At 49.2% G+C, this 25464-nt stretch overlaps 1 protein-coding gene across 1 annotated transcript in view; it reads right to left on the bottom strand.

Annotated features, from left to right (window-relative positions):
- The window catches only part of col11a1a (collagen, type XI, alpha 1a), a 443284-nt gene that overhangs the window by 335735 nt on the left and 82085 nt on the right, over nucleotides 1–25464 (bottom strand). Inside the window, exon 5 of the mRNA XM_080195067.1 lies at nucleotides 2567–2695. Within this exon, the coding sequence (XP_080051193.1) occupies nucleotides 2567–2695 (129 nt within the window). The remainder of the gene's footprint in view (nucleotides 1–2566; nucleotides 2696–25464) is intronic.

A 25464-nucleotide genomic window follows, 5' to 3' on the forward strand; every position in this document is an offset into this window, starting at 1 on the left:
CCCCCCACTGGAAATTGCCCCCGTGGAAACGGTCCCCCATAGAAACTGCCCCCCTGGAAACTCCACCCCCGGAAACTGCCCCTAGAAATTTCCCCCTTGAAACTGCCCTCATGGAAACTGCCCCCCTGGAAATTGCCCCCCCCCCCAAAGCTATTCCCAGAAACTGCGCCCGGAAAGTGCCCCCTCCGGATACTGCCCTCCCCGCCTCTCCCACCCAAGAAACTGCCTCCCCCGAAGCTGCCCACCCTGGAACTGCCCCCCAAAAACCTCCTTCCACTCTCAAGAACACCCTTCAACATTTACCCTTTGATTCCTCTCACACCAGCCTAGAGACAAAACATCCCGAGGCCTTGTTCATCGTGACCAACATCAAGAGCGTTCTACCAAGTTATCACCAATGTGTTTCCTGTTCCACCGGAGGCTGAAATGTCCTAGCCCACTGCTACACAAATATCAAACATGCCTACCGCTCTATCACCCGCCCACACTCTGGTAAATCAGACCACAAGCCTGTGCTCCTGCTCCCGACTTACAGACAGAATCTTGGCAGTAGATGTTGTCTACATGGACTTCAGTAAGGCCTTTGGCAAGGTCCCTCATGGCAGACTGGTGCAGAAGGTGAAGTCGCATGGGATCAGAGGTGAGGGGGCAAGGTGGATACAAAACTGACTCGGTCACAGAAGATAGAGGGTAGCAGTGGAAGGGTGTGTTTCTGAATGGAGGGCTGTGACAAATGGTGTTCCTCAGGGATCAGTGCTGGGACCTTTGCTGTTTGTAATAGATATAAATGATTTGGAGAAAAATGTAACTGGTTTGATTAGTAAGTTTGTGGACAACACAAAGGTTGGTGGATTTGCGGACAGCGATGAGGACCATCAGAGGATACAGCAGGATATAGATCAGTTGGACACTTGGGCAGAGAGATGGCAGATGGAGTTTAATCCGGACAAATGTGTGGTGGTGCATTTTGGAAGGTCTAATACAGATAGGAAATATATAGTAAATGGCAGAACCCTTAAGAGTATTGATAGGCAGAGGGATCTGGGTGTAGAGGTACACAGGGCACTGAGAGTGGCAATGCAGGTGGAGAAGGGAATCAAGAAGGCATACGGCATGCTTGCCTTCATCAGCCGGGGTATTGAGTTTAGAAATTGGCAAGTCATGTTGCAGCTTTATAGAACCTTTGTTAGGCCACACTTGGAATATAGTGTTCAATTCTGTTCGCCACACTACCAGAAGGATGTGGAGGCTTTGGAGAGGGTACAGAAAAGATTTACCAGGATGTTGCCTGGTGTGGAGGGCATTAGCTATGAGGAGAGGTTGGAGAAACTTGGTTTGTTCTCACCGGAGCGATGGAGGGTGAGGGGAGACCTGATAGAAGTCTACAAGATTATGAGAGACATGGACAGAGTGGATAGTCAGAAGCTTTTTCCCAGGGTGGAAGAGTCAATTACTTGGGGGCACAGGTTTAAGGTGCGAGGGGTAAGGTTTAAAGGAGATATACGAGGCAGATTTTTTACACAGAGGGTGAGGGGGTGCCTGGAACTTGTTGCCGGGGGAGGTAGTGGAAGCGGATATGGTAGTGACTTTTAAGGGCTGTCTTGACAAGAACATGAATAGGATGGGAATAGAGGGATATGGTCCCCGGAAGGTTGGGGGTTTGTAGTTCAGTCGGGCAGAATGGTCGGTACAGGCTTGGAGGGCCGAAGGGCCTGTTCCTGTGCTGTAATTTTCTTTGTTCTTTGCACCTCGCATTAAGTTGATCTTTCTCTACACCCTCGCTATGACTGTAACACTACATTCTGCACTCTCTCCTTTCATCCTCTATGAACGGTATGCTTTGACTGTGCAGCATGCGAGAAACAATACCTTTCATTGTATGTTACTACATGTGACAATAATAAATCAAATCAAATCAGAAAGAGAAACAGAGAAACAGTCAGAGATAGAGATAGAGAGCAAGACATGTGAAGAGAGAGACAGAGTAACAGAGAGAGATAAAGGGAGTGTGACAGAAAGAGGAAGAGAGAAAGAAACTGAGAATGAGGAGAGACAGAGACAGAGGGAGAGTGAGCCAGGGAGGGAAAGAGATTGCGAGAGAGAGGGAGAGTAAGGGGGAAAGAGAGCATGTGTTTGTGACAGAGAGAGACACAGAGACAGAGACAGAGAAAGTTGGAAGAGAGAGGGAGAGGCAGAGAAAGAAAGATAATGAGAGAGTATGAGTGAGTTAGTTACAGAAAAGTAGAGAGAAATCAAGATAGGGAGAGGGAGGATAAGAGGGAGAGAGGGAGATAGCAAAAGTGAGAGATAAATAAACAGAGAGAAACATTGCAATGGTGATTCCTCCTATATTACAGGAATAAAATAAACAGGAACAATGTGTGATTCCAAATTTACATTCTTGGTCAGACTTCAGTTTAAGACTGGTGTTGATGGAATGGATGGAGGGTTCTGATTGTCATTCGAACTGTACAGGGACAGAGTATGCTCTCATTTTGTGTTTTCCAGCTTCTAGCATCTTTTCCCAGGTGAGTTGTGACCTGCTGCTACTGAGGGTGTTACTCACCTCAGGGACCTGTGGTTCCTGAGCCTGGGGAATGTTGGGTAGAGGAGTGTTACAGTCTGGGCTGTAATATTCACAGTAATCGTAGGCAGCACGTGGATCCGGAACAAGCAACAACTGCTGAATATCGCCCTGAAAACACAGAGACACGATGTTAGAGCTTCACACAACAGGAAACTTCCCCTTCACATCCACCTTTCATTCAATTATTCATTCATGGGACTTGGCGCATCGCTGGCTGGCCAGCATTTACTGAGTGGAGATGCTGGCTTTGGACTGGGGTAAACGACATCTCCCGCACAGCCCCGACCCAGCGCGCCCATCACGCCCACGGCCCAGACTCAGCGCGCTCCATCTCCCGCACCGCCCAGACTCAGCACGTGTTCCATCTCCCGCGTGGCCCAGACTCAGAGCGCGTTCCATCTCCCGCGCGGCCCAGACTCAGAGCGCGTTCCATCTCCCGCGCGGCCCAGACTCAGAGCGCGTTCCATCTCCCGCGCGGCCCAGACTCAGCACTTGTTCCATCTCCCGCGCGGCCCAGACTCAGCACGCATTCCATCTCCCGCGCGGCCCAGACTCAGCACGCGTTCCATCTCCCGCGCGGCCCAGACTCAGAGCGCGTTCCATCTCCCGCGCGGCCCAGACTCAGAGCGCGTTCCATCTCCCGCGCGGCCCAGACTCAGAGCGCGCTCCATCTCCCGCGCGGCCCAGACTCAGAGCGTGTTCCATCTCCCGCGCGGCCCAGACTCAGACCGCGTTCCATCTCCCGCGCCGCCCAGGCTCAGAGCGCGTTCCATCTCCCGCGTGGCCCAGACCCAGCGCGCGCTCCATCTCCCGCGCGGCCCAGACTCAGAGCGCGTTCCATCTCCCGCGCGACCCAGACTCAGAGCGCGTTCCATCTCCCGCGCGGCCCAGACCCAGCGCGCGCTCCATCTCCCGCGCGGCCCAGACTCAGAGCGCGTTCCATCTCCCGCGCGGCCCAGACTCAGAGCGCGCTCTATCTCCCGCGCGGCCCAGACTCAGAGCGCGTTCCATCTCCCGCGCGGCCCAGACTCAGACCGCGTTCCATCTCCCGCGCCGCCCAGGCTCAGAGCGCGTTCCATCTCCCGCGCGGCCCAGACTCAGAGCGCGTTCCATCTCCCGCGCGACCCAGACTCAGAGTGCGTTCCATCTCCCGCGCGGCCCAGACCCAGCGCGCGCTCCATCTCCCGCGCGACCCAGACTCAGAGCGCGTTCCATCTCCCGCGTGGTGCAGACTCAGAGCGCGTTCCACCTCCCGCGCCGCCCAGACTCAGCGCGCGCTCCCTCTCCCGCGCCCAGGACTCCGTGGAGTTAGTCTGTGTAATGAAGTACTTGGAGGAAAATGTGCAATTTGATTTTGGAAATGTTTTCAAATTCTTTTACTGAGACTGGCAGGTTCGGATTGAGAAATGTGTAGCTTTCCCAGCAGTAAAGGAGCCTTGGGACACCTAATGAGTGAAACATGTGCGGAACTCTGGCACTTTGCTGCTGAGTGAAACTCTCAAAGAGCCAAAAATAACAGAGTTCAAATACTGGCAAAACCTAAACTATTCCATCATCACCACACACGGCAACCCAGAGACCCTCAGCTGGACACACGGCAACCCAGAGACCCTCAGCTGGACACACGGCAACCCAGAGACCCTCAGCTGGACACACGGCAACCCAGGGACCCTCAGCTGGACACACGGCAACCCAGAGACCCTCAGCTGGACACACGGCAACCCAGAGACCCTCAGCTGGACACACGGTAACGCAGAGACCCTCAGCTGGACACACAGCAACCCAGAGACCCTCAGCTGGACACACGGCAACCCAGAGACCCTCAGCTGGACACACGGCAACCCAGGGACCCTCAGCTGGACACACGGCAACCCAGAGACCCTCAGCTGGACACACGGCAACGCAGAGACCCTCAGCTGGACACACGGCAACCCAGAGACCCTCAGCTGGACACACGGCAACCCAGAGACCCTCAGCTGGACACACGGCAACGCAGAGACCCTCAGCTGGACACACGGCAACCCAGGGACCCTCAGCTGGACACACGGCAACCCAGAGACCCTCAGCTGGACACACGGCAACGCAGAGACCCTCAGCTGGACACACGGCAACCCAGGGACCCTCAGCTGGACACACGGCAACCCAGAGACCCTCAGCTGGACACACGGCAACCCAGAGACCCTCAGCTGGACACACGGCAACCCAGAGACCCTCAGCTGGACACACGGCAACCCAGGGACCCTCAGCTGGACACACAGCAACCCAGAGACCCTCAGCTGGACACACGGCAACCCAGAGACCCTCAGCTGGACACACGGCAACCCAGAGACCCTCAGCTGGACACATAGAACATAGAACATTACAGCGCAGAACAGGCCCTTCGGCCCACGGTGTTGCGCCGACCAGTTAAAAAACAATGCACCTCTAATCTAAACCAAACCCTTACCATCCATAAACCTATCCACGGATCTCTTAAATGCCCCCAAACTAGGCGCATGTACAACTGCAGCAGGCAGGGCATTCCAATCCCTCACCACCCTCTGGGTAAAGAACCTACCCCTGACATCCGTCCTATAACTACCACCCCTTAATTTAAAGCCATGCCCCCTCATGCTAGCTTTCTCCATCCGAGGAAACAGGCTATCACTATCCACCCTATCTAAACCTCTAATCATCTTATATGTTTCAATAAGGCCCCCTCTTAGCCACCTTCTTTCTAACGAAAACAACCTCAAATCCCTCAGTCTCTCCTCATAGGACCTTCCCTCCATACCAGGCAACATCCTGGTAAACCTCCTCTGCACCCTCTCCAAAGCCTCCACATCCTTCCTATAATGTGGGGACCAGAACTGCACACAGTACTCCAAGTGCGGACGCACCAGAGTTTTGTACAGATGCAACATGACGCTGCGACTCCTAAATTCAATCCCCCTACCAATAAACGCCAAGACACCGTATGCCTTCCTAACAACCCTATCTACTTGATTCCCAACTTTCAGGGATCTATGTACACATACACCTAGATCCCTCTGTTCATCCACACTATTCAGAGTCCTACCGTTAGCCCCATACTCTACACATCCGTTATTCCTGCCAAAGTGAATTACCTCACACTTTTCCGCATTAAACTCCATCCTCCACCTCTCAGCCCAGCTCTGCAACTTGTCCAAGTCTCCCTGTAGACTAAGACACCCTTCCTCACTATCTACCACACCTCCGACTTTGGTGTCATCAGCAAATTTACTAATCCACCCAACTATACCCTCACCCAGATCATTTATAAAAATTACAAACAGCAGTGGCCCCAAAACAGATCCCTGAGGCACACCACTCGTAACTGAACTCCATGTCGAATACTTACCATCAACCACCACCCTCTGTCTCCTATCCGCCAGCCAATTCCTAATCCAATTTCCTAAATCACCCCCAATCCCATACATCTGCAATTTCTGCAGAAGCCTACCATGGTGAACCTTATCAAACACCTTACTAAAATCCATATACACCACGTCAACTGCCTTACCCCCATCCACCTCTTTGGTCACTTTCTCAAAAAACTCAATAAGGTTAGTAAGGCACGACCTACCCGCTACAAAACCATGCTGACTATCTCCAATCAATTCATTACTCTCCAAATAACTATAAATCCTATCCCTAATAATTTTTTCTAAAACCTTGCCCACAACAGAAGTAAGACTCACCGGTCTATAATTCCCGGGGAAGTCTCTATTCCCCTTCTTAAACAATGGGACAACATTCGCTATCCTCCAGTCTTCTGGCACTACACCGGTGACCAACGACGACCTGAAGATCAGAGCCAGAGGCTCTGCAATCGCCTCCCTTGCCTCCCAGAGAATCCTAGGGTAAATCCCGTCCGGCCCAGGGGACTTATCTATTTTCAAACCCTCAAGAATATCTAGCACATCCTCCTTATCAACTGCAATATTGTCCAGAGACATGGCAACCCAGAGACCCTCAGCTGGACACACGGCAACTCAGAGACCCTCAGCTGGACACACGGCAACCCAGAGACCCTCAGCTGGACACACGGCAACCCAGAGACCCTCAGCTGGACACACGGCCACCCAGAAAGTCCACCATCACAGCTTTAACATTGATCAGTTAATAAGTCAGACTGCCATGAACCCATGAATCGATTAGCGAGTTCAGTAAGGGTGAGATTCTGGCTGATCCACAAGTTCCTACAAGCTGCTGCTGGATCTCCCTCATTCCCTACATTCCTCCACACGAGTGTCTTCTTGTTCTCTGCTGTCCTGTTCCTGTGCAGATTGGTGAACTCGCTGTCAGAAACGTGGAGTGGGTGATTCAGAGTGGGAGCTGTTTTTAATGATGTGATAATTGTTAATACAGCAACAATCACTCTGCGGTCTCTCTCCGACAGGGCAGAAGATTGCTGTTAGAAACATAAACCTTTCTTCTTATGTTGTCTCTTCTCTTAATCCACTCTTTCTTTCACTCTCTTCATTTCTTTTACTAAACTTGATTTGATGCGAATTCTCTCGGTTACCCATTTAGTTCTTGCGTTCTTTTTTTAAAATTTTAGACACAAGTAAGGCTTATATTAACACTGCAATGAAGTTACTGTGAAATTCCCCTCGTCGCCAGACTCTGGTGCCTGTTCGGGTCAATGCACGCCTTTCAGACTGTGGGGAGAAACCAGAGAACCCGGAGGAAACCCATGCAGACACAGGGAGAACGTGCAGACTCCCCACAGACAGTGACCTAAGCCAGGAATCGAACCTGGCGCTGTGAGGCAGCAGTGTTAACCCACTGTGCCACCCCGACTTGCTGAATCTTTAAATCTCATTCATTGCGCAGTCAGTCTGTGTCTCAGTTGTTAACCTGAGGTCCAGTTGCCTCACTGCTGCTCCCAGCATCAATTCACAGTGAAATCTCACCAAAAACTTACAAGAGTGTTGGATCCAGCTGGAAAAGCGGAATGTTTCCGTCGATGGTGCCAGTGTGTTTTCACATCAAATTTTATGCCTCGTAAGTAACAATTTTTATTCCCACAGGAATCATCCAATGGCACATTCCCTCTGATTTGTCCACCATGTGACCCCTGCTGAGACGAGGGAATTCTGTACAAACCTCTCCCCAGCTCTCGTTCCATAAAGACTGCAGGAGGACACACCAAGATTCCCCAATCTCTCCTCATATCTAATGCCCTCCATACCAGGCAACATCCTGGTAAATCTTTTCTGTACCCTCTCCAAAGCCTCCACATCCTTCTGGTAGTGTGGCGACCAGAATTGAACACTATATTCCAAGTGCGGCCTCACTAAGGTTCTATAAAGCTGCAACATGACTTGCTAATTTTTAAACTCAATACCCCGGCTGATGAAGGCAAGCATGCCGTATGCCTTCTTGACTACCTTCTCCACCTGCATTGCCACTTTTATTGACCTGTGTACCTGTACACCCAGATCCCTCTACCTATCAATACTCTTAAGGGTTCTGCCATTTACTGTATATTTCCTATCTGTATTAGACCTTCCAAAATGCATTACCTCACATTTGTCTGGACTAAACTGCATCCGCCATCTCTCTGCCCAAATCCCCAACTGATCTATATCCTGCTGTATCCTCTGATGGTCCTCATCGCTATCCACAAATCCACCAACCTTTGTGTCATCTGCAAACTTACTAATCAAACCAGTTACATTTTCCTCCAAATCATTTTTCTATATTCCAAACAGCAAAGGTCCCAGCACTGATCCCTGAGGGATGCCACTTGTCACAGCCCTCCATTCAGAAGCACACCCTTCCACTGCTACCCTCTGTCTTCTTTGACCGAGCCAGTTTTGTATCCACCTTTCCAGCTCACCTCTGATCCCGTGTGACTTCACCTTCTGCACCAGTCTGCCATGAGGGACCTTGTCAAAGGCCTTACTGAAGTCCATGTAGACAACATCCACTGCCCGACCCTCATCAATCATCTTCACCACTTCCTCAAAAAACTCGTTCAAGTTAATGAGACACGACACCCCCTTCACAAAACCATGTTGCCTCTCACTAATACATCCACTTATTTCCAAGTGGGAATAAATCCTGCCTCGAAGAATCCTCTCCAATAATTTCCCTACCACTGATGTAAGGCTCACCGACCTGTAATTACCTGGATTATTCTTGCTCCCCTTCTTAAACAAAGGAACAACATTGGATATTCTCCAGTCCTCTGGGACCTCCCCTGTAGCCAGTGAGGATACAAAGATTTCTCTCAAAGCCCCAGAAATTTCCTCTCTTGCCTCTCTCAGTATTCTGGGGTATATCCCATCAGGCCCTGGGGACTTGTCCATCTTAATGTTTCTCAAGAACGCCAATACCTCCTCCTTTTTGATCTCAACATGACTCAAACTATCTACACATCCTTTCCCAGACCCATCATTCACCCAGTCCTTCTTGAAATGGTCGCTACGAGAGGACACAGGTTTAAGGTGCTGGGGAGCAGGTACAGAGGAGATGTTAGGGATAAGTTTTTCACTCAGAGGGTGGTGAGTGAGTGGAATCGGCTGCCGTCGGTGGTGGTAGAGGCGAACTCGCTGGGGTCTTTTAAACGACTTCTGGATGAGTATATGGGATTGGGAGTTACAGATAGTTCTATGGCTTGGTAGAACATAGAACATAGAACACTACAGCACAAACAGGCCCTTCGGCCCACGAGTTGCGCCGAACACATCAACACCTACCAATCTATAGACCTATCTATAACCCCCAATCCCATTAAACCCCATATACTCATCCAGAAGTCTTTTAAAAGACCCCAGCGAGTTCGCCTCCACCACCACTGACAGCAGCCGATTCCACTCACTCACCATCCTCTGAGTGAAAAACTTACCCCTAACATCACTTCTGTACTTTCCTCCCCGCACCTTAAATCTGTGTCCTCTCGTAGCAACCATTTCAACCCGGGGAAATAGCCTCTGAGAATCCACCCTATCTATTCCTCTCAACATTTTATAAACTTCCATCAGGTCGCCTCTCAACCTTCGTCTCTCCAGGGAAAAGAGTCCCAGCTCCCTCAACCTAACTTCATAAGGCATGCCTCCCAATCCAGGCAACGTCCTTGTAAATCTCCTCTGTACCCTTTCAATAGCTTCTACGTCTTTCCTATAGTGAGGTGACCAGAACTGTGCACAGTACTCCAAATGAGGCCTGACAAGGGTCTTATAAAGTTGCAGCATTACCTCCCGATTCCTAAACTCAATCCCTCGATTAATGAAGGCCAGTACACCATACGCCTTCTTGACCACCTCCTCCACCTGCGAGGCCGATTTAAGAGTCCTGTGGACCCGGACCCAAGATCCTTCTGCTCTTCAACACTACTAAGACTCTTGCCCTTGATAGTTTACTCGTTCATCCCGTTGGTTCTGCCAAAATGGACGACTACACATTTATCCGCGTTGAAGTCCATCTGCCACTTCTCCGCCCAGTCCTGCATCCTATTTATGTCCTGCTGCAACTTTTGCCATCCTTCCAGACCATCCACAACACCACCGACCTTCGTGTCATCAGCGAACTTACTTACCCATCCCTCCACTTCCTCATCCAGGTCATTTATGAAAATGACAAACAGCAAGGGCCCTAGAACAGATCCCTGGGGCACTCCACTGGTGACTGACCTCCATTCAGAAAAAGACCCATCCACAACCAATCTCTGCCTTCTGCAGGCAAGCCAGTTCTGGATCCACAAGGCTAAAGGCCCTTGGATCCCATGCCCTCTCACCTCTATAGGTATAGATGTGATCGGCGCAACTTGTGGGCCGAAGGGCCTGTTTGTGCTGTAGTGTTCTATGTTCTATGTTCTCTTTGGTGAATATTGACGCAAAGTATTCATTTAATACCTTGTCCATTTCCTCTGACTCCATGCATAGATTCCCTCCCTTGTCCTTGAGTGGGCCAGTTCTTTTTTAAAATTCATTCATGGGACATGGATGTCACTGGCTGGCCAGAATTTATTGCCCATCCCTAGTTGCCCTTGAGAAGGTGGTGGTGAGCTGCCTTCTTGAATCGCTGCAGTCCACGTGCTGTGGTTTGATCCACAATGCCGTTAGGGAGGGAATTCCAGGATTTGCACCCAGTGACTGCAAAGGAGCGGCCGATAGATTTCCGAGTCAAAATGATGAGTGACTTGGAAGGGAACTTGCAGGTGGCGGTGTTCCTGTGTATCTGCTGCCCTGATCCTTCTAGATGGAAGTGGTTGTGGGTTTGGAAGGTACTGTTCAAAGGACCTTTGGTGAATTGCTGCAGTGCATCTTGTAGATGGTACACACTGCTGCTACTGAGCATCGGTGGTGGAGGCAGTGGATGTTTGTAGATGTGTTGCCAATCAAACGGGGCTGCTTTGTCCTGGATGGCATCAAGTTTCTTGAGTCTTGTTGGAGCTGCACTGATTCAGGCAAATAGGGAGTATTCCATCAGACTCCTAACTTGTGCCTTGTGGATGGTGGATAGGCTTTGGGAAGTCAGGAGGTGAGTTACTCGCTGCATATTCCCAGTCTCTGACCTGTTCTTCTAGCCATTGTGTTTATGTGGTGAGTCCAGTTGAGTTTCTGGTCAATGGTAACCCCAAGGATGTTGACAGTGGGGGATTCAGTGATGGTTACACCATTTAATGTTAAAGGACAGTCGTTAGAGTGTCTCGTATTGGTGATGGTCATTGCCTGGCATTTGTGTGGGGTGAATGTTACTGCCACTTGTCAGCCCAAACCTGGATACTGTCCAGATCTTGTTGCATTTGAACATGGACTGCTTCAGTATCTGAGGAATCGCCAATGGTGTTGAACATTGTGTAATCATCAACGAACATCCCCATTTCTGACCTTATGATGGAGGGAAGGTCATTGATGAAGCAGCTGAAGATTGTTGGCCGTGGAGATGTCCTGGAGCTGGGATGACTGACCCTCCACAACCATCTCCCTGTGTACCAGGTATGACTCCAACCAGCGGAGAGTTTGCCCCCTGATACCCATTGATTCCGGTTTCTGGATGATGCCACACCCGGTTGAAGGCAGCCTCGATGTTGAGGGGCTGTCACTCTCACCTCACCCTCTGGAATTCAGCTCTTTTCCCCATGTTTGAACCAAGGCTATGATGAGGTCAGGAGCTGAGTGACCCCCTGGAGAAACCCAAACTGGGCGTCACTGAGCAGGTTATTGCTGAGCAGGTGCTGCTGGATCTTGCTGTCGATGACCCCGTCCATCACTTTACTGATGATCGAGAGTAGACTGATTGGGCAGTAATTGGCCGGGTTGGATTTGTCCTGCTTTTTGTGTACAGGACAGACCTGGGCAATTTTCCACATAGTTGGGTAGATGCCAGTGTTGTAACTGTACTGGGAGAGCTTGGCTAGGGGAGCGGCAAATTCTGGAACACAAATCTTCACTATTATTGCTGGAATGCTGTCAGGAACATTGGAGGTTAGCGAATGTTGTCCCATTGTTTAAGAAGGGGAACAGAGACTTCCCCGGGAATTATAGACCGGTGAGTCTTACTTCTGTTGTGGGCAAGGTTTTAGAAAAAATTATGAGGGTTAGGATTTATAGTTATTTGGAGAGTAATGAAATGATTAGAGATAGTCAGCATGGTTTTGTGGAGGGTAGGTCGTGCTTTACTAACCTTATTGAGTTTTTTGAGAAAGTGACCAAAGAGGTGAATGGGGGTAAGGCAGTTGACGTGGTATATATGGACTTTAGTAAGGCGTTTGATAAGGTTCACCATGGTAGGCTTCTGCAGAAATTGCAGATGTATGGGATTGACGGTGATTTAGGAAATTGGATTAGGAATTGGCTAGCAGATAGGAGACAGAGGGTGGTGGTTGATGGTAAGTATTCGACATGGAGTTCAGTTACGAGTGGTGTGCCTCAGGGATCTGTTTTGGGGCCACTGCTGTTTGTAATTTTTATAAATGATTTGGATGAGGGTATAGTTGGGTGGGTTAGTAAATTTGCTGATGACACCAAAGTCGGAGGTGTGGTAGATAGTGAGGAAGGGTGTCTTAGTCTACAGGGAGACTTGGACAAGTTGCAGAGCTGGGCCGAGAGGTGGAGGATGGAGTTTAATGCGGAAAAGTGTGAGGTAATTCACTTTGGCAGGAATAACAGATGTGTAGAGTATAGGGCTAACGGTAGGACTCTGAATAGTGTTGATGAACAGAGGGATCTAGGTGTATGCGTACATAGATCCCTGAAAGTTGGGAATCAAGTAGATAAGGTTGTTAGGAAGGCATACGGTGTCTTGGCGTTTATTGGTAGGGGGATTGAATTTAGGAGCCGCAGCATCATGTTGCATCTGTACAAAACTCTGGTGCGGCCGCACTTGGAGTATTGTGTGCAGTTCTGGTCCCCACGTTATAGGAAGGATGTGGAGGCTTTGGAGAGGGTGCAGAGGAGGTTTACCAGGATGTTGCCTGGTATGGAGGGGAGGTCCTATGAGGAGACACTGAGGGATTTGAGGTTGTTTTCGTTAGAAAGAAGGCGGCTAAGAGGGGACCTTATTGAAACATATAAGATGATCAGAGGTTTGGATAGGGTGGACAGTGATAGCCTTTTCCCTCGGATGGAGAAAGCTAGCACGAGGGGGCATAGCTTTAAATTAAGGGGTGGTAGTTATAGGACGGATGTCAGGGGTAGGTTCTTTACTCAGAAGGTGGTGAGGGATTGGAATGCCCTGCCTGCTGCGGTTGTAAATGCGCCTAGTTTGGGGCGTTTAAGAGATCCGTGGATAGGTTTATGGACGAAAAGGGATTGGTTTAGATTAGTGGGTCATTGTTTTTTAACTGGTCAGCGCAACATCGTGGGCCGAAGGGCCTGTTCTGCACTGTAATGTTCTATGTTCTATGTTCTATAAACCCATTGCCTTTGAAGATCCAGCCCTATCATCTGTTTCTTGATATCACGTGGAGCTACCAGGACTTGATGGATTGAGTTATAAGGAGAGGCTGAATAGACTGGGACCTTTTGCCCTGGAGCGTAGGAGACTGAGTGGTGACCTTATAGAGGTTTATAAAATAATGAGGGGCTCAGACAAGGTAGATAGTCAATATCTTTTCCCAAAGGTAGGGGAGTCTAAAACTAGAAGGCATAGATTTAAGGTGACAGGGGAGAGATACAAAAGTGTCCTGAGAGGCAATGTTTTCACACAGAGGGTGGTGAGTGTCTGGAACAAGCTGCCAGAGAACAAAGAGCAAAGAACAAAGAAAATTACAGCACAGGAACAGGCCCCTCGGCCCTCCCAGCCTGAACCGAACATGCTGCCTGGCTGAACTAAAACCCCCATCCTTCCGGGGACCGTATCCCTCTATTTCTATCTCATTCATGTAGTTGTCAAGATGTCCCTGAAAAGTCACTACCGTATCCGCTTCCACTACCTCCCCCGGCAACAAGTTCCTGGCACCCATCGGATCTGATCCGTTGGTTGTGGGATCATTTAGCTCTGTCTATCACTTGCTGTTTTTGTCATTTGGCATGCAAGTAATCCTGTGTTGTAGCTTCACCAGGGTGGCACCTCATGTTTAGGAATGCCTGGTGCTGCTCCTGACATGCCCTCCTGGTCCATTGGACCAGGGTGGATCCCTGTCTTGTTGGTAATGGTTGAGTGGGGGATATGCCGGGCCAGGAGGTTACAGATTGTGTTGGAGTACAACTCCGCTGCTGTTGATGGCCCAGAGTGCCGCATGGATGTTGAGTCTTGAGTTGCTGGATCTGTTTGAAGTCTGTCCCATTTAGCACGGTGATAGTGCCACACAACACAGTGGAGATTATTCTCAATGTGAAGGTGGGACTTGATCTCCACAAGGACTGTGTGGTTCTCACTCTTACCAATCCTGTCATGGACAGATGCATCTGCAGCCAGCAGATTGGTAAGGATGAGGTCAAGGATATTTTCTCCTCTTGTTGTTTCCTTCACCACCTGCTGCAGACCCAGTCTCGCAGGTTTATCCTTTAGTTCCTGACCAGTTCGATCAGTGGTGCTGCTGCTGAGACACTCCTGGTGATGGGTATTGAAATCTCCCACCCAGAGTATATTTTGCACTCTTGCCACCCTCAGTGCTTCCTCCGATGCTGTTCAACATGGACAAGTACTGATTCATCAGCCAAAGCAGGATGGTAACCAATGAGAGGTTTCCTTGCCCATGTTTCACCTGAAGCCATGAGATTTCATGGGGTTTGGAATCAATGTTAATTCCTTCCTGACCGTACATCACTGTGCCACCACCTCAGCTGGGTCTGTCCGACTGGTGGGACAGGACTTATCCGGGGATGGGAATGGTGGTGTCTGGGGTGTTATCTGTAAGGTATGATTCTGTGAGAATGACTATGTCAGGTTGTTTGACCAGTCTGTGAGACAGCCCTCCCAGTTTTGGCACTAGCCCCCAGATGTTAGTAAGGAGAACTTTGCAGGTGAAGGGGGCTGTTTGTTTCGCCGTTGTCTTTTCCGTTGCCGAGGTTGATGCCAGGCAGTCCGTCCAGTTTCAGTTCTTTCTTTGTAGTGTTTAATACAACTGAATGTCTCTCTCGGCCATTTCAGAGGGCAGTTAAGAGTCAACCACATTGCTGTGGTTCTGGAGTCACGTGTAGGCCAGACCAGGTAAGGAGGCAGATTTCCTTCCCTAAAGGACATTCGTGAACCCGATGGGTTTTCCTGACCATTGACAATGGTTTCATGGTCATCAGTAGATTCTTAATTCCAGTTTTTTTCTTATTGAAGTCAAATTCCACCATCTGCCGTGGCGGGATTCGAACCTGGGTCCCCAGAACATTATCTGTGTTTCAGGATTAACAGTCTAGTGATAGTGGCACTAGGTCATTGCCTTCCCAAAGACCCTCTCCCTGGCTGCCCTCTTGCTCCTTTATAAATGTATAAAAAGCCTTGGGATTTTCCTTAATCCTGCTGGCCAATGACTTTTTATTAACCATTTTAGCCATCCTTACTCTTTGCTTAAGTTTCTTTCTACTTTCCTTGTATTCCACACTTGCTTCATGTGTTCCCAGCCTTGACAAGTGCTTCCTTTTTCTCTTTGACTAGGCTCACAATATCTCTCGTTATCCAAGGTTCCCAAAACTTGCCTTAATTATCCTTCATCCTTACAGGAATGTGCTGGTCCTGAATCCCTATCAGCTTACACTTGAAAGCCTCCCACATGCCAGATGTTGATTTTCCCTCAAATATCTGCCCCCCCATCTCCATTCTTCAGTTCCTGTCTAATATTGTTGTAATTAGCCTTCCTCCAATTTAACACTTTCACTTGAGGGCTACACTTATCTTTATCCATCAGTACCTTAAAGCTTACTGAATTGTGGTCACTGTTCCCGAACTGCTCCCCTACTGAAACATCGACCATCTGTCCGGGCTCATTCCCCAATACCAGTCCAGTATGGCCCTTCCCTAGTTGGACGATCTACATATTGTTTCAGGAAGTCCCCCTGGATGCTGCTTACAAACTCTGTCCCATCCACGCCCCAAGCACTGAGTCCCAGTCAATGTTAGGGAAGTTAAAATCTCCCACCACAACAACCCCGTTACTTTTACACTTTACCAAAATCTGCCTACAAATCTGTTCCTCCATCTCCCGCTGGCAGTTGGGTGGCCTACAGTAAACCGCCAACATTGCGACCGCACCTTTCTTATTCCTGACTCGACATCTCGGAGTCTCACTGAACAAACAGAGAAAAATTCATCATCATCATCTCCGACAGAGCAGCTCAACTGTTGGCAGATTGATGGAGAGTAACTGAGGAGCAGGATGGTAATCCTGAGACTCTGTTCCTGGATTACTGGGCAGCAGTCACCCCCGTGCTCCTCTCTGTTTCAGAGGCTGTTTCATACACGGCAAAGCCCCTGCAACCAGATCCCTCCAAATCCAATGGCAAGGTTTGCCTGCGTGTGTTTTCAGGAAGAAACATAGAATCCCTATGGTGGAGAGGGAGGCCATTCAGCCCATCAAGTCTGAACCAACTCTCAGTCCCTCTTCCTCCATCCTATCCCTTTAACCCCACACACTTACTGTGGCCAATCCATCTAACTTACACATTGTGGGACAGTAAGGGGTAATTTAGCAAGGCCAATCCACCTAACTCGCATATCTTTGGAATGTGGGAGGAAACTGAAGGAAACCCACGCAGACACGGGGAGAATGTGCCAACTGCATACAGACAGTGACCCAAGCCAGGAATTGAACTGACGCTGTGAGGTAGCAGTGCTAACCACTCTGTCACCTGTGCTCCGGTTTCCTCTCACAGTACAAAGATGTGTGGGTTCGGTGGATTGGCCATGCTAAATTTCCCATTAATGCCCCAAGACGTATAGGTTAGGGGGATTAGCGGGGTAAATATATGGGCTTGCAGGGGTAGGGCAGGAATAAAATTTTTAAAAAGTGGGCTGGTGCAGACTCAATGGGCCGAGTGGCCTCTTTCTTCACTGTTGGAATTCTAAGAACGATGGTCCAACCATCGTGACCTCTCCAAAGCACCGAGGTTTGAAACACTGAGCAGCAGCTCCACTGGCTGGAACATGTTGGCTGAAAGCAGCTGGATACACAGACACTGGGTACACTCCAACTCAATCCTGGCATCAAACACAAACTAACACTCATTCGCTTCCTCATCACACTGAAACACCAAAGTTTGAATGGAAGATAACACAAAATATGTCAAAGCTCTGTCAGAAATTCATCAGCTTCCATCTTGCTGAATGAATCAGAAATGAAATGTTAACAACAACCTGCCAAAACCAGAACCATCTCCCTGGGAAACAGGCCAGGCTCAATCTCCAGCTAGAAAGAGATATTGAAACAGGTGAAGGTAGGTTTTAAGGAAAAGAGAGAGGCAGTGATGTTTAGGGAGGGAATTCCGGAACTTACGAATGGGACAGCCAAAGAGCACAGCTGCCAATGACGGAGCGATAGAATTCACAGGAGGCCAGGGATGAGTGCAGGGATCTGGGAGGAACTCTCAGAGAGACAGAGAAGGGAAAAGCCATGGAGGGAATGGTAAACAAGGAGAATCATTCCCAAATCAACACTTTGCTTTGTTAGGAGAGTAATGTGGATGAACGGACACAGGGGGCGATGGGTGAGTGGACACGGGCGGGATGGGTGAACAGACACAGGGGGTGATGGGTGAACAGACACAGGGAGTGATGGGTGAACGGACACAGGGGGTGATGGGTGAGTGGACACAGGGGGTGATGGGTGAGTGGACACAGGGGGTGATGGGTGAACAGACACAGGGGGTGATGGGTGAGTGGACACAGGGGGTGATGGGTGAACAGACACAGGGAGTGATGGGTGAACAGACACAGGGAGTGATGGGTGAACGGACACAGGGGGCGATGGGTGAGTGGACACGGGGGTGATGGGTGAGTGGACACAGGGGGTGATGGGTGAACGGACACAGGGGGTGATGGGTGAACAGACACAGGGAGTGATGGGTGAACAGACACAGGGAGTGATGGGTGAACGGACACAGGGGGTGGTGGGTGAGTGGACACAGGGGGTGATGGGTGAGTGGACACAGGGAGTGATGGGTGAGTGGACACAGGGAGTGATGGGTGAGTGGACACAGGGGGTGATGGGTGAGTGGACACAGGGGGTGATGGGTGAGTGGACACAGGGGGTGATGGGTGAGTGGACACAGGGGGTGATGGGTGAGTGGACACAGGGGGTGATAGGTGAACGGACACAGGGGGTGATGGGTGAGTGGACACAGGGGGTGATGGGTGAGTGGACACAGGGGGTGATGGGTGAACGGACACAGGGGGTGATGGGTGAACGGACACAGGGGGTGATGGGTGAACGGACACAGGGGGTGATGGGTGAACGGACACAGGGGGTGATGGGTGAGTGGACACAGGGGGTGATGGGTGAACGGACACAGGGGGTGATGGGTGAGTGGACACAGGGGTGACGGGTGAGTGGACACGGGGGGTGATGGGTGAGTGGACACAGGGGGTGATGGGTGAGTGGACACAGGGGGTGACGGGTGAGTGGACACGGGGGGTGATGGGTGAGTGGACACAGGGGGTGATGGGTGAACGGACACAGGGGGTGATGGGTGAACGGACACAGGGGGTGATGGGTGAACGGACACAGGGGGTGATGGGTGAACGGACACAGGGGGTGATGGGTGAGTGGACACGGGGGGTGATGGGTGAGTGGACACAGGGGGTGATGGGTGAGTGGACACAGGGGGTGATGGGTGAACGGACACAGGGGGTGATGGGTGAACGGACACAGGGGGTGATGGGTGAACAGACACAGGGGGTGATGGGTGAACAGACACAGGGGGTGATGGGTGAGTGGACACAGGGGGTGATGGCTGAGTAGCGAGAGTTGGATGTAGCACTCTGCTTGCTGCATGCTCCCAATCTGTCAGGGAATAATCTGCCTCTGGTTTAAGAACATAAGAACATAAGAAATAGGAGCAGGAGGAGGCCATCTAGCCCTTCGAGCCTGCCCCGCCATTCAATAAGATCATGGCTGATCTGAAGTGGATCAGTTCCACTTTCCCGCTTTCTCCCCATAACCCTTAATTCCCTTGTCTATCAGAAACCTATCTACCCGTGACTTAAATATATTTAGCGAGGCAGCCTCCACCACTTCAACGGGCAGAGAATTCCAGAGATTCACCACCCTTTGAGTGAAGAAGTTCCTCCTCAGCTCCGTTCTAAACCGCCCCCCCCCCCCCGTTATCTTGAGGCTGTGCCCTCTAGTCCTGCTGTCCTTTCTAAGCGGGAAGAATCTCTCTACCTCTACCCTATCCACCCCCTTCATTATCTTTCACGTCTCTGTCAGATCCCCCCTTATCCTTCTAAACTCCTTCTAACCTTTAGTCAGTAGCTCCCAGTGGATAGAAAGGTTCTTCCCCTCGCCACAGATCACATTAAACCACTCGATTCACAATCTTCCAATACTCTAAACTAAACAAGAGTTAACATTCCACTGAGACCATTAGGATGTAAATTCCCCATAAACAGGCTTTATAAAGTGTTTACGATGCTGGAACATTCTGTGTTGTCCGTTCCCTCAGTGGCACATTTCAGCAGCACTGACTGATTGGGATGTTTTTCAAAGTCACTTTGGAGAATGATTGAGATTAATCACCGTGACAATGTCAGCACTCTCCCTTAGCAACTACCCCGACAACTGGGCAAGAAATCCTGACCCACATTACACCTCAGCACTGAGGGAGTGCCGCACTGTCAGAGGGTCAGTGCTGAGGGAGTGCCGCACTGTCAGAGGGTCAGTGCTGAGGGAGCGCCGCACTGTCAGAGGGTCAGTGCTGAGGGAGTGCCACACTGTCAGAGGGTCAGTGCTGAGGGAGTGCCGCACTGTCAGAGGGTCAGTGCTGAGGGAGCGCCGCACTGTCAGAGGGTCAGTGCTGAGGGAGCGCCGCACTGTCAGAGGGTCAGTGCTGAGGGAGCGCCGCACTGTCAGAGGGTCAGTGCTGAGGGAGCGCCGCACTGTCCAAGTTTTTCAGATGAGATTGTAAAGTTCCTGGCTGCATGCCCATTGGATATAAAAGGTTTTTATTTGAAAGGAGCTGCTGGTTCCTTCACCGTTTACTGGCTGTTATTTAATCCTTAAACAACTTCACTTAAACAGATGTGCTGGTGATTACCTCATTGCTGAACGTGGGATCTTGCTGTACATAAATTGGCCATAAACAGCTTTGGGACGTCCTGTGGTGTTGATGGGTGTTATAGAAATGTGTGTCTTTTCGATATTGCTGTGGGCCTCCAGTGAGACAGTGACAGTGTGTGAAATATTGTGGAGCAGGCTGATTCGCTCAGGCAATGTCTGTCTCGAGGCCCCCCTTTCATTCTTTGCCAAAAGGCAGCTTTTTTTTTCTGTAGCGGGGCTGTTATTATTCCTCACTCAGCTCCTGTAATTCTCCGAAGTTTCCACACTCGGGTTAAACCAGCTCCCAGCCCTTCTCATCTGTTTCTTCCATTCCACACTCTGCTTGAGCAGTCTGCAGCTTTATTGCAGCTTACTTATCAGGCAGAATGTCAGTTTTTTACTGGTATGTCGATCCCTGAGGATTCATTCAGCTGAACACTAGCGGCAGCTCCACAGGCCGTGTGTCTGATACGTCACCTGACTCTGCTATTCGCACTCTGCGACACCTGTGGAAAATGCTTCTCAAATCAGCTCGGAATATCCCACTCAGCTGGGAAAGATCACAGACTCTAATACAGGAAAAGGAGGGGGTTATTCTGCCCCTCAAGCCAGACCTACTGTCCCATCAGATTATATCTGAGCTGTACATTAACTCCATTTCATCTCCCTTTGTAAGTTCACCAACAAGAATTCATCCAGCACACTGTCCACATCTCTGAGTTCCAGCATCAGCAGAAATGTGAGGGCCAAGGGGAGAATTACACTGTGTAAGCCAGCCTCATTGAGTGCAAACAGCAGGTTAATGTCTTTGCCAGGGTTTTGGAATGGTCTCTTTAACTCTGAGCACCAATCCTCATTACGCTGAGTCGAATCCAGCTGAGGGTTCAAAGCGAGACCACAGTAATGCCAAGATCATTAAAAATTCCAATCATACATCAGCAATGCAACAATTCAGAGTCTCTAGCCAGACAACTGTCAAAATAGAACAAGTTATATATCAACGTGTAATTCATTTGGAGTGCAGTAGCACAGTGGTAATGTTGCTGCACTAGTAATCAGAGGTCTAGACTAATCCAAAAAATGTGAATTAACTTCCAGGATAGAATCTCAGAATCTTACAGCGTAGAATGAGGCCATTCAGCCTATCAGATCTGTGCTGGCTCTGTGAACGAGTTATCCAATTAGTCGTACTCCCCCCGTCCTTCCACCATTGTCCTGGATTCCCCCTTCAACTCTCTCCCCAATTCCCTGTTGGAAGTTATTATTGAATCTGCTTCCACCGCCCTTTCAGGCAGCACATTCCAGATCGGAGCAAGTACGGAGGAGATGTTAGGGGTAAGTTTTTCACTCAGAGGGTGGTGAGTGAATGGAATCGGCTGCCGTCGGTGGTGCTGGAGGCGAACTTGCTGGGGTCTTTTAAAAGACTTCTGGATGAGTACATGGGATTTAATGGGATTGGGGGTTATAGATAGGCCTGGTAGGTATGGATATGATCAGCGCAACCTGTGGGTCGAAGGGCCTGTTTGTGCTGTAGTGTTCTATGTTCTATCACAACAACTCACTGTGTCAAATAAATTCCCCTCATCTCCCCCTCTGGTTCTTTTCCCGATTCTCTTCAATCTGTGTCCCGCTGGTTACCCACCCTCCTGTCACTGCAAACACTTTCTCCTGAACTCCTGCTGGCTGATTGCTCAGGGAATTAACAGCCTTGTGAGGTCTATGGCAAAACTGCAATTTGGATTCAAATTTGTCTCAGAGGCAGGGGTTAAAGGGTAAAGGTTGAGGGGTCTTTTTGTGACGGGAAGGTTGTTTCCAGTGGGGTTACAGGGGGCTGAGTACTGGCTGTCTGACTGTTTGTGGTGGATATGAAGGGTGGACTATCATCATCTCCAGGCCGTGGTGACAGATGTGGAAATTTACATTTCTAAAATGGAACCCTGGTTCCTATTTGTATCACAATTACTGTCTAATTACTCTCTTCATTTCCAGCTGTTTATTGAGCTCACACATCTGCTCATTCACAGCTTTGGAAATGTGACATTTCCCATTTTTTCTTCCAAATGTCCATTTTCTTCAGCTCTCTCTTCTCCTTCTTGTATCTCTTGGCTTCCTCCTCAAATATAGAACTTTCCGGAGTGTAGTCTGCCAACGGGTCCTTTAGTTCTTTCAAGGCCACAACTTCTTTGAGTGTGTTTTCCACTTGCTTCTGTGTCTTGACATTGACACGACCACCTGGGAAACGCTGGCACAAAACCGCCCTCCCTGGCGCTGCCTCATCCACAAAGGCTGTCAAGCTCACGAAGCAAGGCGTATTGCTGAAACACAATTTAAGTGCGAGCTGCGCAAGTCCAGAGCCACCAGCGCAACAACTACAGTGTCTACACAAGTCTGTCCAATATGTACCAGGACATTCCGTGCCCGAATTGGCCCTGATCAGAACATAAGAAATAGGAGCAGGAGTACACCATCTAGCCCTTCGGGCCTGCCCCACCATTCAATAAGATCATGGCTGATCTGTCGCTGCTCAGTTCCACATTCCCACCCTCTCCCCATAACCCTTAATTCCCTTGCCTATCAAAAACCCATCAACCCGCGTCTTAAATATATTTAGCGAGGCAGCCTCCACCACTTCAACGGGCAGAGAATTCCAGAGATTCACCACCCTTTGAGTGAAGAAGTTCCTCCTCAACTCCGTTCTAAACCGTCCCCCCTTTATCTTGAGGCTGTGCCCCCTAGTCCTACTGTCCTTTCTGAGCGGGAAGAGTCTCTCCACCTCTATCCTATCCATCCCATTCATCATCTTATACGTCTCAATGAGATCTCCCCTCATTCTTCTAAACTCTAACGAGTACAAGCCTAGTTTATTCAGCCTCTCCTCATAGTTCAACCCCCTCAACTCCGGTATCAGCCTAGTAAACCTCCTCTGCACTCCCTCCAAGGCCAAAATATCCTTGCGTAAGTGCAGCGACCAAAACTGCACACAGTACTCCAGCTGCGGCCTCACCAGTGCCCTGTACAGTTGCAGCAAGACCTCCCTACTTTTATATTCAATCCCCCTCGCTATGAAGGCCAGCATCCCATTCGCCTTCCTGACCACCTGCTGCACCTGCAGGCTGGGTTTTTGCGACTCATGCACAACGACCCCGAGGTCTCTCTGCACCGTCGCATGCTGCAGTTTTTTGCCACGTAAGTAATAGTCCTTCCTACCATTATTCCTACCAAAGTGGACAACCTCACATTTGCCAACATTAAATTCCATTTGCCAGTTCCTGGCCCATTCGCCAGCCTATCTAGATCCTTCTGCAGACTCTCCACACCCTCTGCACAATTTGCCGTTCCACCAATCTTGGTGTCATCAGCAAATTTCGACACCATACACTCGGTTCCCTCCTCCAGATCATCTATATAAATGGTAAATAGCTGAGGCCCCAGCACCGACCCCTGGGGCACTCCACTAGTCACCAACCGCCAATCAGAATAGCACCCATTGACCCCCACTCTCTGCCTCCTATTTGGCAGCCAATCCTCTATCAGTCATCTTCAGACACACCACAACCAGCCTCAACATGACTCATGGTGTCAAGGTCCCTCATCGATGACAATGGACGAAAAACAACAACTAGTATCTGGTTGCATATTTCAGGTTTCTCACCTCGATTTGCCAACAATGGAATTCACAGGTTATGGTGCATTTTCAAATGTTTATACTCAGCTTGAATTTTCCATCTCAATTTATCCAATTCAGCTTTGTTGTAAACAGTTTCTAACCTTGTGTCATTCTCCTTCTGGAGGGTTTATGTATTCTGAAATTCATCAGATAGTTTCCCTTCATTCACAGTCAGCTGCTCACCATACACTGCTGCCCACTTCCAAAAATAATACATCTTATCGACTTCTGTGAAGTTATTTGCCTCTCTGACACTCTTATGTGGTTTACTCAGGTAACAAATTCTTCCTTTAGCTTTATTGGGGCTTTTTGTCCCACTTTCTGAGTTCTGTACATTCCACACTTTGAAGATAAAAATATTCATCAAACACTTTAAATATTTCACTGCTCTTGGTTATGATTCCATCGATGTATTACATTGGGATTACTTCAGCTACAAGTTCACCAAATCAGTGTAAAATGTATTATCTAGAGATTTACTTGTCCATGCCACTCAGTTTTTATCACTAAGCTAATCCCAATTGCCCACATTTGGCCCATATCCCTCTATACCCATCGTACCCATGTAACTGTCTAAACACTTTTTAAAAGACAAAATTGTAACCACCCTCTATGTGAAAAAATTGCCCCTCTGGACACTTTTGTACCTCTCCCCTCTCACCTTAAATCTATGCCCTCTAGTTTTAGACTCCCCTACCTTTGGGAAAAGATATTGACTTTCTAGCTGATCTGTGCCCCTCATTATTTTATAGACCTCTACAAGATCACCCCTCAGCCTCCTACACTCCAGAGAAAAAAGTTCCAGTCTATCCAACCTCTCTTTATAACTCAATCCATCAAGTCCCAGTAGCATCCTAGTAAATCTTTTCTGCATTCTTTCTAGTTTAATAATATCCTTTCTATAATAGGGCAACCAGAATTGCATACAGTATTCAAAGTGTGGCCTTACCAATGTCGTGTACAACTTCAGCAAGACGTCCCAACTCCTGTATTCAATGTTCTGACCAATGAAACCAAGCATGCCGAATGCCTTCTTCACCACTCTGTCCACCTGTGACTCCACTTTCAAGGAGCTATGAGCCTGTACCCCTAGATCTCTTTGTTCTGTAACTCTCCCCAACTCCCTACCATTAACTGAGTAAGTCCTGCCCTGGTTCAATCTACCAAAATGCATCATCTCACATTTATCTAAACTCCATCTGCCATTCGTCAGCCCACTGGCCCAATTGATCAAGATCCTGTTGCAATTGGAGATAACTTTCTTCACTGTCCACTATGCCACCAATCTTGGTGTCATCTGCAGACTTACTAACCATGCCTCCTATATTCTCATCCAAATCATTAATATAAATGACAAATAACAGTGAGCCCAGAACTGATCCCTGAGGCACACCGCTGGTCACAGGCCTCCAGTTTGAAAAACAACTCTCTACAACCACCCTCTGGCTTTTGTCATCAAGCCGATCTTTTATCCATTCTATCCTCATCCATTTTATCCTCATCCTGGATCCCGTGAGATTTAACTTTATGCAACAACCTACCACATGGTACCTTGTCAAAGGCCTTGCT

The sequence above is a fragment of the Carcharhinus amblyrhynchos genome, chromosome 9 (assembly GCF_965287045.1).
Source record: "Carcharhinus amblyrhynchos chromosome 9, sCarAmb.v2.hapA, whole genome shotgun sequence".
NCBI classification, from domain to species: Eukaryota; Metazoa; Chordata; class Chondrichthyes; order Carcharhiniformes; family Carcharhinidae; genus Carcharhinus; species Carcharhinus amblyrhynchos.